The sequence below is a fragment of the Mirounga leonina genome, unplaced genomic scaffold (genome assembly GCF_011800145.1).
Source record: "Mirounga leonina isolate KUSES-001 unplaced genomic scaffold, KU_Mleo_1.0 Mir_166, whole genome shotgun sequence".
NCBI lineage: Eukaryota > Metazoa > Chordata > Mammalia > Carnivora > Phocidae > Mirounga > Mirounga leonina.
In genome coordinates this window covers 23,843,167-23,861,150 of record NW_023270418.1, presented here as the reverse complement: position 1 = coordinate 23,861,150, position 17,984 = coordinate 23,843,167, and the positions used below count along the sequence as shown (strand labels likewise).

General features: G+C 37.3%; 1 protein-coding gene across 5 annotated transcripts in view; it reads left to right on the top strand.

Annotated features, from left to right (window-relative positions):
- The window catches only part of CKAP5 (cytoskeleton associated protein 5), a 102,537-nt gene that overhangs the window by 39,740 nt on the left and 44,813 nt on the right, over nucleotides 1-17,984 (top strand). For all 5 annotated transcript variants that reach the window (XM_035012723.1, XM_035012719.1, XM_035012720.1 and 2 more), the window contains 10 exons: nucleotides 938-1,109; nucleotides 1,996-2,128; nucleotides 2,596-2,696; nucleotides 4,492-4,605; nucleotides 10,010-10,114; nucleotides 12,909-12,998; nucleotides 13,112-13,276; nucleotides 13,850-13,978; nucleotides 14,525-14,707; nucleotides 17,706-17,819. In XM_035012723.1, the coding sequence (XP_034868614.1) occupies nucleotides 938-1,109; nucleotides 1,996-2,128; nucleotides 2,596-2,696; nucleotides 4,492-4,605; nucleotides 10,010-10,114; nucleotides 12,909-12,998; nucleotides 13,112-13,276; nucleotides 13,850-13,978; nucleotides 14,525-14,707; nucleotides 17,706-17,819 (1,306 nt within the window). The remainder of the gene's footprint in view (nucleotides 1-937; nucleotides 1,110-1,995; nucleotides 2,129-2,595; nucleotides 2,697-4,491; nucleotides 4,606-10,009; nucleotides 10,115-12,908; nucleotides 12,999-13,111; nucleotides 13,277-13,849; nucleotides 13,979-14,524; nucleotides 14,708-17,705; nucleotides 17,820-17,984) is intronic.

Sequence of the window (17,984 nt, the reverse complement as noted above, 5' to 3'; positions counted from 1 at the left end):
CTGTATATGAGTTCTACTACAAAAATGTCAGTGTTGTTTCATAACTGAATCCCTCTTGCTCCTGAATTTGTTATGCAGAAATGTTAGCAGTGACTCAGAAAGCTAAATTTGGCCAGTTAGGAAACTTAAAAATATAAAATGTGACAAATATATAAGGTTAAATGTGCTACCTTTTTGAAAGAAGTCAGAATGCAACTGTTTTCCCCATGAAAAACTGAAGCAAAGAGAGATTTAGGTTGCCTGGAGTTGTAGGTGATAAGCTTTGACGTCAGGAATGAAACATGCTGCCAGGATTAGTGATCTGTCAAGTTGAGTGAACCACCTTAATTGTAAGAACTATTAAAAACTTACTGCAAGTAGGGGCGCCTGGGTGGCTCAGTCATTAAGCATCTGCCTTTGGCTCAGGTCATGATCCCAGGGTCCTGGGATCAAGCCCCGCATGGGGCTCCCTGCTCCACAGGAAGCCTGCGTCTCCCTCTGCCCGTCCCCCTGCTTGTGTTCCCTCTCTCACTGTGTCTCTCTCTGTCAAATAAATAAATAAAATCTTTAAAAAAAACAACTTACTGCAAGTAGATTTCACTCATCTAAATATGTATAAATTGATTTATGTTTTCAAGCTTTTATATGTATATACATATATATTTAAGATGTTACACAAATTTGGTCCTTTATAGATTTGAATTATCCCTAATCTGGTCACCTGCAAGGTTAGTTTTAAGATTTTTATATTCTGGACCCTAGACATTAAATAACACTCTTAGAAGAGTGGTATCTAAACATAGATGTTAGGAACTCCTTTTTTTTTTTCTGCCTTAAAAAATCTCAACTATTAGTATATAATAAGTACAGAACTGCATTTGAGTGAATGAAAACTAACACTACCCAAATATATTGCATGTTGACAAGTTTGTTTTTTTCCCCAATGTTTTACTTCTAGTGAATTTGGTTCCAAAATCATCTTGCTTAAGCCAATTATCAAAGTGTTGCCAAAACTCTTTGAGTCTCGAGAAAAAGCTGTTCGAGATGAAGCAAAACTAATTGCTGTGGAGATTTACAGATGGATTCGGGATGCTCTGAGACCCCCATTACAAAATATAAACTCTGTCCAGGTGAGGCACAAAGTTTTTTGGTTGTCTTTGCATAAGACTAATATGAAGGTATTTCTTTCCTGTTGTTGATATTCTGTCCTTACAAATAATTATTTTTGTTCTTAATTTTGAAATAATTTGATTTTTTTTTCTTCTGAGCATAGCTGTCTCTGATTTTATTTTGTCCTCTCAAGTTAAATACCATACACTCAGTGATTCCAGTATGTCAGTGTTGAGTCTATAGTAATTTAAAAGATCCCTTTATAATGCTGTTGGGTGGCAGGACTTAGTATCTGTTTGGACAACATGCATTTTATCTGTTTTTTGTTACAGTTGGTTTTAGAGACTTTATCTGATACAAATATATCTGAATTCATGAACTAATGAGTGTCCTAAAAAGTGAATTTTATTCTTTTTTCTAAGTGCTTAGACATACATCTTCAGTAGTAAATATGTCAGTTTGATTTATGTTACCAAATGTATAATTTTTTTTAAATTTAAATTCAGTTAATTAACATATAATGTATTATTTGTTTCAGGGGTACAGGTCTGTGATTCATCAGTCTTATATAATACCCAGTGCTCGTTACAACACATACCCTCCTCAATGTCCATCACCCGTTATCCCATCCCCCGACCCTTCTCCCCTCCAGCAACCCTCAGAAACCTTCCCTCCAGAAACCCTGTTTCCTAAGATTAAAAGTCTCTTATGGTTTGTCTGCCTCTCTTGTTTCTTCTTTTTCATTTTTTCCAGTGTATACACTTTAAATGTATCTTTTCTTTTTGCCCTGTTAGAACCACATAAATAAGAAATTGGTTTCTGATGTTAGTAAATATAAATGTTAAGTATGTTCTCTAAGAATGAGGATGTAGGTATGTTTTTAAAAATATTTTATGATATTTGTAGTTGAAAGAACTAGAAGAAGAATGGGTCAAATTGCCAACAGGTACTCCTAAACCAAGTCGATTTCTGCGTTCCCAACAAGAACTAGAAGCTAAATTGGAACAGCAACAGTCAGCTGGTGGCGATGCTGAGGGAGGTAAGCCATTTTTAAACACTGGTTTCTATGAAAATTAGCAAGAACAGGCCCTACCTCAAGAACCTGTGTTTACAGGGGCACCTGGGTGGCTCAGTCATTAAGCATCTGCCTTTGGCTCAGGTCATGATCCCGGGGTCCTGGGATCAAGCCCCCACATCGGGCTCCCTGCTCAGCAGGAAGCCTGCTTCTCCCTCTCCCTCTCCCACTCCCCCTGCTTGTGTTCCCTCTCTTGCTCTTTCTCTCTCAAATAAATAAATAAATAACATCTTAAAAAAAAAAAAAAAAACCTATGTTTACTAAGCACATTTTGTAGGACTGCCATTTAATACAATATCAATTGTTTATAGCATTAATAACTAATTCCCTCTATATCACGATTTCATCAGGGTGTGAAAGGAGTGATAACTATTTGATAAGTAAAAACCTTCCATCCATTTTTAAGGTTTGTTTTGTTTTTCTCCTGGAAGGTGGTGACGATAGTGATGAGGTGCCACAGATAGATGCTTATGAGCTTTTGGAAGCGGTAGAAATTCTTTCCAAACTTCCCAAAGACTTTTATGACAAAATTGTAAGTAATGGTAACCTTCTTTCATTTGTTTCATTTAAAATAATTCCTTGATTATAATTAGATTGTTCTGCTGAGCCCTTTTCCTGGTATACCCCTTTGCACCCCATATCTTCCCTAGTAGAGTGAATCAGTTGCTTCTTTGTTCTCATACTGCTGTGTATGCATACCTACAATAGCAGTTTCTTTTAACACATCTTACCAAAACCCAGAACATTATTCCTGACTTCTTTTTCCTCATTGTCTCTCTGGTTTTACCTTTAAATAACTGTCAGATTCATCTTTTCTCCATCCCACTGCCACTACTTTACCCCAGGGTTCCTTGACGTTGGCACTATTGACACTTTTTCCAGATAATTCTTGGTTTTGGGGGACTCTCCTGTGCACCGTAGGATGTTTAGCAGCATCTCTAGCATTTACCCACCAGATATCAGTAATACCATTCCTCAAGTCTGATAACCAAAAATGTCTCCAGACTGTGCTAAGTGTACCCCAAGAGACATAGTTATCCCCAACGAAGAAACAGTCTTATCCCAACCACCACCATCATCTCTTGTCCCACATGCCATGGTAGTCTTCTTGTAAGACTCCCTGTCTCTGTTCTTGTCTCCTTCCCATCACATTTCCCAATATAATCAAAGCTGTGATTTTTGAAAATAAAAATCTTCCCATATCACTACCTCACTGAAATCCTTCCAGTGGCTTCCATGAGTTTAATGTGATGTCTGAAATCATCCTGTAGCCATCGAGGCCACCTAAGGCACCTTTGAGGCCCCTGCTTACCTTGCAGCCTTACCTTCTGTAATTGCTCTCACTCTGTGCCCCTGTCATCCTGAACTCCTTGTATCATACATGCCACACTCGCCGCCCCCAACAAGCTCTGGACCTTAATATATGCTGTTCTTTCTGCCTATAACATTCTCCCAATTTACCCCATAATACTTCTTCATCCTCTACATCTCACCTTAAGGATCACTTTTTAGGGGAGATCCTACCTGTCAGCCTAAAGTAGATTAAGTCCTCTTGCTGTAATTCCAAAGCAGCCTGTACTTCTCTTCTCATAGTGGCCATGACCTAGTAGTTATTTATTGCAGATCTTCCTAGCTTTGCCAGCAAGCTGCTTCAGTCCTCCATTGACTTCGGATTAACAAATATTTGATAAATTAAATCGCACTGTGATCTTCCCCAGGGTGGCGAGTTTGTCGTCTTTGTTGTATCCCCAGTTCTTTCAAATAGTGGGTGTGCAAAATTTTTGAATGATTGCTTGATCTCTAGTGAAGTATTTTCTACTTTATGGCCATAAAACAGAACAATTGTACCACCAATGTCTAAAACTGACCTCTAAGATTAGAGCAGTTTTGGTGGTTGGTTATGTGATTGTCTTTTTCTGGTCTTTTTAATATTGTCAATATGGGAATTCCTTTCGCCTGTAGTTGTACCACTATGAGATATCCTAGAAACACTTTCTAGCAATGTTTCCTGTTTAATACTTGCTTACTAACATTTGCCTAGAAAATGAGAAGGAAGTCTATGGCATCCCGTTCTTTTACTTATAGAACTTTAGGGTTATGAAATGTTGTGAAAACACTTATGTATGGACAAAATTTTATATATATGAGCAAAACATTCTGATGGGCTGCACAGTTTTGCAGCTTTGTTTTCTAACCAGCTTTAGAAAAAAGTTTCTGTAAACAAAAAATAATGACATATCTTTGAATTAGGAGTGCGAGAAATACTTTTATTTTTTTATTTTGCCTCCTAATTTCTGCCTACAAGTGACTCATTCTGTGCCTTGCAGGAGGCAAAAAAATGGCAAGAGAGGAAAGAAGCTCTGGAGGCTGTAGAAGTACTAGTGAAAAACCCCAAACTGGAAGCAGGCGATTATGCAGATTTAGTCAAAGCATTAAAGAAGGTAAGTGAGAAGAGTGTCAACACTGGTAAGCGGACAATAGGCCAGGCCTTTGAGTTTCTCGCCATACCCTTGTAAAGGATTGTTTAAAACGATTGTCCTAGGTTAGTTTAGAGGGATTGGTTTTCAGTCTTTGTTGATTATCATTTTGCTTTATGCTGTCTGGTAGCATACACAAACCTCAAGAAAAAGAGGGGCTTGGTGATGTAGAACCAGATATTCTAGTTTTATTTATTTATTTATTTATTTTTAAGATTTTATTTATTTGTTCATGAGAGACAGAGAGAGAGAGAGAGGCAGAGGGAGAAGCAGGCTCCCAAGGAGCAGAGAGCCCGATGCGGGACTCAATCCCAGGACCCTGGGATCATGACCTGAGCCGAAGGCAGACCTTAACCATCTGAGCCACCCAGGCGCCCCAGATATTCTAGTCCTATAGTTCTATAGGATGAACTATTTAAATTGGCTCTATTTAATGGGACAGGTGTTAAATATGAAGAGTATTTTCCCATTAGATAGAAAATTATGCCACCTTGTATATCTGCGTGTAAAGTGAAGGATGTGTGGTCATCATTAAAGCAGGCAAGTGCTGAATAAGAAAGAAATGCTTTTAGGGGCACCTGGGTGGCTCAGTCGTTGGGCGTCTGCCTTCGGCTCAGGTCATGATCCCAGCGTCCTGGGATCGAGCCCCGCATCGGGCTCCCTGCTCAGCGGGAAGCCTGCTTCTCCCTCTCCCGCTCCCCCTGCTTGTGTTCCCTCTCTCGCTGTGTCTCTCTCTGTCAAATAAATAAAATAAAATCTTTAAAAAAAAAAAAAAGAAAAGAAATGCTTTTAGAAAATACTCCTTTGGTGTTGCTGCTGGTTGATGAATTTGTATGTAGTGGCTTTTCATAAAATCTGAAAGTATAGATCAAATACTGTGAATAGAGTTAAAGAGTTTAAGAACAAACTCTAAAGACGTGTTCTTGAATAGAGAAAACTTTAATTTGCTTCTTCAGCCTGAAATTACAGAGGATTAGAATGGTGGTGGTGGGGTTAATCTTTAGTTATATGCACATATAGGTACAGTAATTCTCATTATTCATAGTGGGTATCTTCTCTAAAGCCATTACAACACTGAATTAGCGAATACTTGACCCAGTTGCTCCTAAGGAAACACAGGGGTGGGGTCCTGCAACTCTTTGGTCTCAACATTTTCATCAGTCGATATATAACTTGTTTTATTCTATTTGAAGAGGTCTCATTTAATATATATTATTGATGCATTAACACTGAACTCCTGGCCAACAGCACTGTAACTCATGCCTGAACAAAGCTTATCTAACACATAATTTCTGTGTCAGGCCTTTTTGCACTTAGGAACACTAGACAGCACTTCAGCACTATACTTGGGGGCCATTTTAAACAGTGAAAGCACCAATAAAAATCACAAAAATGAAAAGAAAAAAAAGAAAAAGAAATGCAGCACTAAACAGATCATGAAAAAGATACTTGTTCACAGTATGAGAGCTGAAAGAAGAAGGCAGAGTGTTGCTTTGTTCATTCTCAGCTGGGAATGTGCACACCAGGCAACTCAGAGTTTTCACAGCTCTGTGCTTGTCTATGAATGACTAGGAGAGTGCTGTGAGTATTGATTCGGGGGTTATAAATAAATGTTAACAAGTAGGTGAATTCGCAAATATGAAATCCGTGAGTAACGAGGATGGGCTATGTTTTCTCATAGTCAGCTTCCCATGCTTTCCTCCAAGTGAGATTTGGAGGCAGAGGTATGATTTTTCCCAATCTGTTTAGTCCTCAGTCTTCCAATCTTGAAGAGCCCCAAACCCAGGCAAGATTAATTAGAAGGGAATTGCCCAGAGGGAAAAGATTTTACCAGCCTGGAGCATGGGAGGAAAGAGAAAGGATAGAAAGGCACTAAGAGAGGGAAATGAGATTCTAGTGGCATTGAGAACTTCAGATTCTCTCTAAATTCCAGCATATCATTTTTATCTGTAATCTTATTACTTGTCCCTGAATTCTCAGTGCCTCAGATAAAAACTTTTATTTTTTCTTATCTAATGATACACTATTAATTGATGTTCTCCACATGCATTTTCTTAGGATATTAGCTGTTCAAATAAATACTGTTCTGTGATTTCCATTGGCATTTGAATATAAATATACTCTCTCGCTGTATTCTTTACAGAGAGGATCATGGATTTTATATTTGGGTAGACATAGACAATAGATTTGTGTGAGAAACTTCTCCCTCTTCATATGGTGGAGTGGGGGGCAATTAAAGGCTTACAAACAAGTAAAAATTTTAATTTTGTGGCTAAAATATTTAAAACAATGAAAAATTAATTTCGGTTGTATAAATAAACCAGGAACGAGGCATTTTAAAATTTTTTATGTGATTTTACTTGCATGTAAACACAAACTTCATCTCCATATTATGTTGACTTAACAGAGACCTGTCAAAAATGGGGAAATGAGGAAATGGAAAAGAATGAGACTGAATAGGCTACAGACCGATCCCTCATCCCTCCATAAATGGTCTCTTCTCTCTGTTGTCTATATCAAGTAATCCCAGTTTTTTTGCCTTTAATACAAGTAATGCAGAACTACTCATTTTGAAATTCCTTTCAGTATTCCTGAAATTATTTCTTGAGGTGTCTTCTTTCAAGTTGTCACATGACTTAACATATTTTGTGGGCTTTCCTGTTTTCACAGGTTATAGTTCTTTCATTTATAAGATACTTTTTCCCCTACCCCTTACCCTACTTCCCCCCCACAATAGCTTCTTTGACTTGGCTAATTACCTATGGATGCTGGTAGATGCATATATTTTTTTAATCTTTAGATTAAGGTTTGGGTCTTCAAGGTATTTTATTAGCTTGCTAGCTTTTTTTGTGGTATTAACCTTTTTTTTTTTCACTTGGTCTTTCTACATTTCCCCCCTTACTGCTTATATTCATCATAGTTTTCTAAACATGGTGGATTTCATTGACTTCTGACTATGTCAACAGAGTGTTTTTGTTTTGGTTACTATTAACTAGTCGCTTACATTACTAGTTAAAAATAAATACTAAGTGATAATTACAGCTGACCCTTGAACAACACAGGTTTGAACTGCATGGGTCAATTTACATGTGGATTTTTTTCAATAAATACAGAACAGTACTGTAAATGTACTTTCCTTGTGTTTGTTTTTTTTTTAAGATTTTATTTATTTATTTGACAGAGACAGCAGCGAGAGAGGGAACACAAGCAGGGGGAGTTGGAGAGGGAGAAGCAGGCCCCCCCGCCAAGCAGGGAGCCCATGTGGGGCTCGATCCCAGGACCCTGGGATCATGACCTGAGCCGAAGGCAGACTCTTAACGACTGAGCCACCCAGGCGCCCCTTTCTTGTGATTTTCTTAATAACATTTTCTTTTCTCAGCTTACTTTATCATAAGACTATAGAATATAATACATATACAAAATACGTGTTCATCAACTGTTTATTTTATTGGAAAGGCTTCTGTAGTTAAGTTTTGGGGGAGTCAAAAGCTGTATGTGGATTTTTGACTACACGGAGGGGAGGGGGGGTCAGTGCCCCTAACCTTCACATTGTTCAAGGATCAACTGTGCTTAAAATTATTTTGTAGGCCTAGATTTATGGGAGAAGTGACAGCACTTTTAATTATAGAATATTTCCCATTATTTAGGTTAAATTAACTTTGTGAGCTAAAGCTTCCTTTCCCTTTCTCCATGAACAGAGTCATGGAGATTTTCAAATCTGGAATGGAGTCATATGCTATTTTTCTTAAAAATAAACACTTCTCCACCTTCCCCACTCCCATTTCCCAATTTAGAACAACCTGTTTAATCAAACTACGATGTTTGACAATGAGTGTTGAAGGCAGATAGGCCTAGTCCATCACTCACCTATAAGTTCATTCAATCCTTTACCATTTTGAACTATAATGGGTTCACAAGATCCTCTTCAGGACTTTCCATCAGGACCATTAGTGTCTAGGGTTCAGCTCCCACTGGTTATTGCTCTAATGGTGAATAGGGAGAGCTGTTCTTCATTGAACTAAGATTTCTTAGAATGGGGTCTGGCATGTTTTTGATGACCATCCCTAGAATATACATTTATATGCTAAATATGAAGTCTGCCATCTAAATAATTCCTGTAAGTTCTTTTGGTTAAAAAAAGAGCATCCAAACATTTATAAATGCCAGTAGTGAGTTTAATACAGAACTGAATGGAAGTTTTTTCTCTGTGGATTTATAGTAAAGGATTTAACAAAATGTTTATTAGGACCTGATCTCATCTTCTCATAAGAAAAATGGATTTGCCATAACATGAATTTACAGTGTGAATATGCTTTAGTAAAGAAAGCAAAAGCTTTGGAGGCAAAACAGAGCTGGGTTTAAATCACATCACATCACATTTGCTAGCTCTGACCTTGAGCAAGGAATCTATATTTAATTTCTGAAATCTGCAAAATTTGATAATATTACCTAGTTTATAGGGTTTTGGTTGAAAAATTAAATGAAATAAGGATTATAAAGCACCTATAAAATTATGACATTAATTTGTTTTTAATAAATGTTAATCTTGCCTCTTAATCGTTACTCCTTAGCACTTAGGGAGTGCATGAAAGTCCATCTAGAACTTCCTTGCATGCTCTACATTAGGGGTTGTTTAATTCAGGGAATCTGGAAGGAAGCATTCTACTTATGGAATATAAGATCTTAGGGACTGAATAAATCCGAGGTGGAATGGAAGCATTACTTCTACCTGGGAAAAGAGTAAAGCGTGAAAGGAGGGTGGTAGTATAAATAATGCTGGAAACTCTGCTAAAAGACTCTAAATGCACACTTGACGATCATTAGGTATGTAAAATGGCAGCCGCAAGGCCAGAAGCTCCCTGAGAGGAATGGTTGCAGTGGTATTTGCGACTTAGCGTCCCCATGGACTTCTTGAAAGTACCTATACCAGTTTCTGCTGGTGTTCCTTGGGTATAAACGTTGGAGCTGTTGCCCTGTGGTGTCTTTCCTCTGAGATACATTGTCTTTTGGCTTTTCCTGCCCCAGAGCAAAGTCAGCAGGCCTGTAGCTTCTCTGCCATTATCAGAGTCCCCTCCTGCAGAGTTGTGCAGTGCTGACAACCCAGACTACCACTAATGGAGAGTTAGCTATTTGAAGTTGTGGTTCTGTGTATATGTTACTGGCAGAACTTTAAGACAGGAGACTAAACAGAATGAAAGGACACCCTCAAATTTGATATTGTCAAGGAAGAATTTTTCCTCTTTTGTAGGAAACAGAATTGGCTATCCGTTAGCATAACAGCTTGCAGAGTTCTTTTAAGAATACATTTTCAGTTCCCTTCTACAGAGTTGTGACTATTTTGTTTTCCTTTCTTCCCCCCTTTTTGTAGGTTGTTGGAAAGGACACCAATGTCATGTTGGTGGCTTTGGCAGCAAAATGTCTTACTGGCCTGGCTGTTGGGCTAAGGAAGAAATTTGGACAATATGCAGGACATGTGAGTAACACTCCTTTTTAGATACAAATCAACAACGTTAACACGAGTGGCAGACTTGCTTGCTTTATAATATTGAGCATAACCCCTCACAACATTTCAGTAAAGATGTTGGTTATAACTAAATTCATTAGCTTTATATAGAAAATAGGGTACATGGCCTAAATACTTAGTTGAGTTGATTTGCTTATTACTTATTAATATTTTGCTTTGTTCTTGTAAGATTATATGCAGTATAACAGGATGAAATGAAACTTGTGATAACCACTCAAGAGAGTGGTTATGAAAGTAGGAAAGACAGTATAAGACCAGAAGTGAGATGAATATGTAAAACGTATTTTTAGTGTTTTCTTTCTTTCTTTCTTTTTTTTTTAGATTTTATTTATTTGACAGAGAGAGACACAGCAAGAGAGGGAACACAAGTAGGGGGAGTGGGAGAGGGAGAAGCAGGCTTCATGCCGAGCAGGGAGCCAGATGCGGGGCTCGATCCCAGGACCCTGGGATCATGACCTGAGCCGAAGGTAGACGCTTAACGACTGAGCCACCCAGGCGCCCCTTTAGTGTTTTCCTATTCAAAATATAATTAATTTACTTATATACTTGAAACGTTTTATATAGATTAGCCTCTTGGTGTATCAGTTTAATTTATTCTAAGAAATGTGACTGGAGGGCGCCTGGGTGGCTCAGTTGGTTAAGCGACTGCCTTCGGCTCAGGTCATGATCCTGGAGTCCCAGGATCGAGTCCCGCATTGGGCTCCCGGCTCGGCAGGCAGTCTGCTTCTCCCTCTGACCCTCCTCCCTCTCATGCTCTCTGTCTCTCATTCTCTCTGTCTCAAATAAATAAATAAAATCTTAAAAAAAAAAAAAAAAGAAATGTGACTGGAGCACTCAAGTTTGGTAACAGTTTTAATAAATTGAGTTGTTTTCTTTAACTGTGGCATTTGTCAATTGGCCTCGGAATCTGGTCTGAATTACTTAGAATGGCGCAGCATCCTGGAAATTGACCATACTAAACTTTAGAGTTGAACTTGCTAGCCACTTGATCATTTGATTACCTAGAATGACTTTAGAAGCTAGTTTGTAGTCATGTGTCAGTTTTATGTTGTGAAGTTAATGTCTAAGCTCAGTTACGGTATTTGGAGCTTGCTTACTCATAGCATTAAAAATAATTTCAGAGAATTTACCTGAAAAAAAATACGCTACCAAATAAAAATAAGTCATGACTAACTTGTTACCAGGGAAATAAAAATATGGGTCCATAAAACTCTTAGACATGTAAATTATGAATTGGATAAAACTATAAATAATATTTTACAGCAATAATATTTATTATGCAATACTTGTATGTATATATGCAATCAGTGTGTTAATTAGCTTTTGGTCAATTTTCTGTTACTTATTAGCATACTTTTTTAAAAAAAGAATATACTTTGTCTTAATAACTTTTAACCTAGAAAACAATTTTTAGGGTACATTTTAATTTACTAAATCCTAGTCAGATGATTTCCTGGCCCAGTTTGAGTTCTGATTCTGGCTTTGTGACATTTTGTTATGCAGCTTAAAGTTACAAAGCTTATAGTTTGGAGTATTACCCCACCCCCCTTAAAACTATCATGTACAGTATTTGATGTCAAGCATGTTAATGTTTCAGGTTTATTTTCTTTAGCTATTTATAAGCTATCTTTTTCATAAAATACATATAAAAGTGAACTTTAGCTTTATAGCCATTAAAACATCTTGATTTTCAAGTTTATAACTAACTCCTAGTATTAAAAAGTCTTTTATATTTCTCCACGGAAACTATATTCCTTCTGGTCTCTATCACTTCTGTGAAGTCTTAAAAAACGTTTTTTGGATGCCTTTGAGCTTTGCTGTATCTTTTGGACCTTAAAAGACAACTTTAATTTGCCTGCTAGCACAGTGCCTGGCACTCAATAGGTAAATTAAGTATTCAATAAATATTTTATGAATTACAAATAGTTTATAAGATAAAAATTATAAAATTCCAACTTTATTGATCTAAACTTAGTACTTGAATAAGAGGATATCCTTCTGATCAAAATTGCTATGATTTTTAGTACTATTTCTTTTTCTTAGTGTAATAAAGGGGTGGGAGACATCCCAGTCTGGTGAAATATATCAGAATCTTAGTTGGGAGGGAAAGTTATATGTTATACCTGTTCCCCTATCCTAAATCCACCTAGTTGAGAATCTTTTTGTCTAATAAGAGATGTTACTGATAGAAATGGTTATATGGTTGCATTAAGATGTAGATGCAGAAAAAGGGTTGAGAAGCACTGCTACCAAGGTGCAGAATGGGAACCCTTCATTGTTCTGGCATAAGATCCTTGTGCCCTTCAAGAAAGGAAATGACTTTTTATCCAACTTAGATGTTCACTTTGTTTCTGTAGCACCACACATTGTTTAAGAACGGCTTTATTGAGATATAACTTACATGTAAACTATAAAATTCACCCTCTTAAAATGTATAATTAAGTGGTTTTAATATATTCACAAGGTTGTGGAACTATCATGACCATCTAATTCCAGAACATTTTCATCACCCCCCAGAAAACCCCTCTACCCATTAGCAACCACTCCCTGCTGGCAGCCACTAATCTACTTCTGTCTGTGTGGATTTGACATTTCGTGGAATCATTTAAATGGATCCTATATTATGTGGCCCTTTATGGACTGGCTTTTTTGATTTGGCATATTTTCAAGGTTCATTCGTGTGGCATGTCAGGACCTCGTTCATTTTTGTTGCCAGCAAACAAAAAGCTCTTCACTTTTACAGGTTGTGCCAACCATTTTGGAAAAATTCAAAGAGAAGAAGCCTCAAGTGGTACAAGCCCTGCAGGAGGCAATTGATGCAATCTTCCTCACTGTAAGTGGACAACATGAGTTTGCATTTGTGTCTACAGTAAATTTTGTCAGTGTAATATTTTGATTATTCTTAGAGTTGAGAAAAGCTCACTGACCATGTTTTCTTTTCTAAAGACCACACTACAAAACATCAGTGAGGATGTATTAGCAGTCATGGATAATAAAAATCCAACCATCAAGCAGCAGACATCTCTTTTCATTGCAAGAAGCTTCCGCCACTGCACTGCTTCTACCCTGCCAAAGAGCTTGCTAAAGCCCTTTTGTGCTGCGCTACTTAAGGTATAGACTTCTCTTTGGAACTGGGGGAACTTTTTATACTTAGAGAAGATTTTTTTTCCCCCCATACTAATTATGAACTGTGACTACTTGACTTTCAGATTTCAGTAGATTATGGTCTTTTGAGGAGCAGACCCTCTGTAGCTGTGGAAACTGAATCCAAATTCTTGTACTCTGTGCTCCTATTCTCAAAGAAAAGTACAAGTTAGCTTTATGATTCCACTAACTGCTAAACATTTTGTTTCTTATTTGGCCCATATACTGGTGTTCTCTTGGATCTGGCCAAGCACACAGGCATACAGTTTGGAGTCTTTGAAGATCATTTGCATATGAGGCATTTTAAATAGAGGGTAGGAGGAAAAGGAAGCACTTATTTGCTGAATGGATTACCAGAGGTTTCCTTACCCAGAAACAATACGTGAAAGAGTAACTGTTAGTTGGCAAAAGGAAAGCTACACTTAGCTTCAGCAAACTGTAAAAAGCAAGTTCTTTATCCAATAATCACCAGTCTGAATTAAAATAAGTAATAACTAAAATATCTTGTATTAAGATCATTTTGCTTCTTCTGGACCACAGCATATCAATGATTCTGCTCCTGAAGTCAGAGATGCTGCATTTGAAGCATTGGGTACTGCTTTGAAAGTGGTGGGTGAGAAAGCAGTAAATCCATTCTTAGCTGATGTGGACAAACTCAAGCTTGATAAGGTAGGTTAGTGATAGATTATAATGAAATTGGACAACAGTCCTCTCTGTATATTATGATTTTGTTTCCATTTTGTCTGTTTCATGAAGACAAAAATGCTGATCAGCTTGTGAAAGTTATTTCATTTGCCACTGGTAGTTCAGGCCTGGAGTGCGAAAACATAGCTTCTGAGGATTTAAATTTCATTTGAAGCTACAGTGGTGATATGAGTAGAAATAGCTTTCAAATTATAAAAAAAATAAAATAAAGCTGAGTGATCAGTCTATAGAGGAGGTAAAAAGAATGTTTTAAGATAAATTTGTTTCTAATATCTGGAAAATTACCTTTCTAAATATGAATGTTTTCTATCAAAAATGTGGTTGTATGTTTATTATAATTTTAATTTGTGTAGAAATAAAATATAAGAAAGTGGATAATTTATTTTCACTGAAAAGGAAACTCTCTGAATTCTCGTATATTTGTGGTTTAGGTGACTTATTAAGTACTAATGTAGTGATTGTATTTCAGAGCTGGGCTTAATTGATGTTCATCTCAATTTCATTCTCTAGATCAAAGAATGTTCAGAAAAAGTAGAGCTGGTACATGGTAAGAAAGCTGGACTAGCCACTGATAAGAAGGAATCCAAGCCTGTTCCCGGAAGGACTGCCACTTCAGGGGCTGCAGGAGATAAGGACACAAAGGACATGTCAGCACCCAAACCAGGACCCTTAAAAAAAGCACCGGCTACTAAGGTTAATAGATGAGTTGGAAAATATGGTTTAAAAGTTAGAATTTAGTAAGGTAGGATCTGAATCTCAGGTTCGTGGTTGTCCTTCCAATATGATTTCATTTGAGAAATGAATTCATTACCACATTGAAAATATAGCAGAACATCCATCAACAAAGAGTATTCCAATAATACATTTGGTTAAGTAAACTTTAATAGAGCTAAAAATGGTAATGAATGTACAGGAGCACATTTTGAGGGATCTTAAAGTATCATTAAGTAAAAAATGTGGCAGGGCACTTAACAATAATACCACCTTGGTCATTTTGCTGATAATGCTGCTAAATCACGTCACCAAGTCTACTTACCAGGCAAGGTCTTGTACCTTTGTACAAGCGTAGAAGAGGGAAATGCCTAAAGGTGAATATGGCATTCTTTTAGGGAACACTTATCCTGTGGACTCTCTGAAGCATGAAGTTATCTACTGTAGATGCAGAAAGTTTATTCCTTTCCCCATCCTGAACCCTAGTATGAAGTTAGGGGAGAGAACTGGTATTTAATAAAGCATCACTTTGGGAAGTGTTTTACCTAAATAATCTCATTTAATCATCAAATAACTCTTGAAATAAGTGTTTTGTGATTCCCATTTTTCCAGAAAGGGAAAGTGAGGCTCAGCAAGGTTAAATATTCTGCACTTGCTCTTACAACTCACTCTGGTATTTTTATTGTTCACTTGTTTGTTTACTCTGTCACCATACACCATATCATAAACTTTAAAGGATAAAGATCTTGTCACTGCTCAGTCCCGTATGCACAGACAAGATTCTGGCAGACAGCAGGAACTGGGCACGCATTTGGCGAATGGCTAGCTTTGCAGAACTGGGATTTGGACCCAGGTGTCTCGAACTATAGTCTGTGTACTTTCATATTCATATTATGCCATTTCTTCAGCATTCTCACGCGGGGTTGGCAGCTGTTCCCTTCTGTCTCACCAGCTGTTGCCTGTCTGGACAGTGACCTGGGCACAGTACCTTAAGGCCTTTTCTTATCTTGCTGAACCCTGCCATGCTGGACAGCTCTCTCTTAAAAAGAATCTTTTTTTTTTTTTTTTTTTTTTAAAGATTTTATTTATTTGTTTGACAGAGACACAGTGAGAGAGAGAACACAAGCAGGGGGAGTGGGAGAGGGAGAAGCAGGCTTCCCGCTGAGCAGGGAGCCCGATGCGGGGCTCGATCCCAGGACCCTGGGATCATGACCTGAGCCGAAGGCAGAGGCTTAACGACTGAGCCACCCAGGCGCCCCTCTTAGAAAGAATCCTTAAAAAAAAAAAAAAAAAGTGGGGGAGCAACCTGCTTCATTCTTCTTTTGAAAAGACTTACTACCAATATGCCCTATTAAGCCAATAAACATACATGTCTGTTAAAAAAAAAAAAAAAAAAGAAAAGTAGGAGATTTGTTAATTGAAGTACCTCTCTATACAGAGAGTGCTATTTATTATAGGAAAGGATCCAGAAGAGGTGTTCTGGTTAATCAAAGAGTACAGAATCTTCTATTTTTAGGGACAGAAAACAATGAAATCTTTATCAGGTTGTTATTACAAACCACCAAAATCATACTGCTGATATGAACTGGCAAGTATTGGAGGTTTTCATTTGATTAAAACACCAGCATTTTCATTTTGGCTAACTACACCTTAAATGCTTAGATTATGTTCACGATAACATTGGTTTCAGAGGAGGTCTGGATGATGAAGAGTAATTTGGCCCTCTGTCATTATATCTTTTCTTTTTAGGTTTGGGCATAGTTTAACAAATTTCCAAAATAGATAGGAGGAATGATGTGAACAGTGATGTGTGTTACCGCATTAACGTTACTGCCATTGGCTGTGTGCCTTGGGATAAACTGATTTTCTTGTGACCTTTCAAAACTGGAGTGAAATACATTTAAATCAAGATATTTAAATAGAGTCTTAGCAGATAGAAGCCAGTGGGTATAATAAAAAGTATGACCAACTAAAGTTTATTCCAGGATTGCAAGGATGGTTCAATATTAATATTTGAAAACTTAACTAAATTTAGAGATGAAAAGAAATCTAATTTCAGACACTGAAAGGGAATATAATAGATTTCAGCATACCTTCATGATAAAAATTCTTAACCACATAGAAATGGATGGATACTTTGACATGACTAAATATATAGAGATAGATTTATAGACAGCAGTAGACCTGGCAAACCACAAGTCAGCATCATGCTTCATAGTGATGAAATACTAGGAGGACTCCTATTAAAGTGAGGAGTAAAACAAAAAATGCCTGCCAGTACCATTATCGTTTAATAACGTTCTACAATTAGAAAAAAGAATAAAGTAAAACCTGTGTTAATACGAGGAAGGATAAGGCAGAGGTACCACTTTTGTAGATCATATGGTGATATACTTGGAAAATAAAAGTAGGCCAGCTAAAGGACTTTTACAACAATAAAAAGATTCTTTTCTGCGGCCATCTTCAACATAGCTAGACTACTTGCTGCCATTGCCATAACAACCGCTCTATTCCTTCAAAATTAAGTGGTTCTACATTGAATTAATAATATATTTTCTTATTATTGGGGTGTCTTGTAGTGAAGTATTGGGTAGCTGCTAGAAGTTAGAAATTGTCCCTAACTAGTGTAGGAAGGATTTAGAGGTATTTAAAGGCATCAAATGTTAATTCTCAAATTAATCTGTAAATGTAATATAATTACAGTCCATTTTCTTTTCATTTATCTCTTTAGCTCATTCTGAATTAAAGGTTCTTAATAATGGGGTCTGCAGATTTCCCCATGAATGGTCTTCAGGAGGTCTGTCTGCCCTTGAAAGTGCTAAGTTCTGTGGGTACCAAAAATACCCTGTATTTGGTTGGTTGTGTGGTCTCTCATTTTTAATCAAATTTTCAGGGAGTCTCTGGCCCAAAAAAGTTGAAAAACCACTGTTTTGTAAATTCTAAGTGGTTTAGTTTGTTTGTTTGTTTTAATTGCTTTTAGGCTGGTGGGCCACCTAAGAAGGGGAAACCAGCTGCACCAGGAGGTGCAGGGAGCACTGGAACCAAGAACAGGAAAGGATTGGAGACCAAAGAAATAGTGGAGCCTGAGCTCTCGGTCAGTATTCTGCAAGGTGCCTCAAACTCATAAAAGCATGGAAGGTCAATTCCTGGAACATTTGAGTTCTTTGTTTGCTGAGTTCTACAACATATAGTTAATTGATATTTTTTTAGCTTATTGGAACTGTGCCTTGGATGAACTTCCCCATTATAGTAGTAGAAT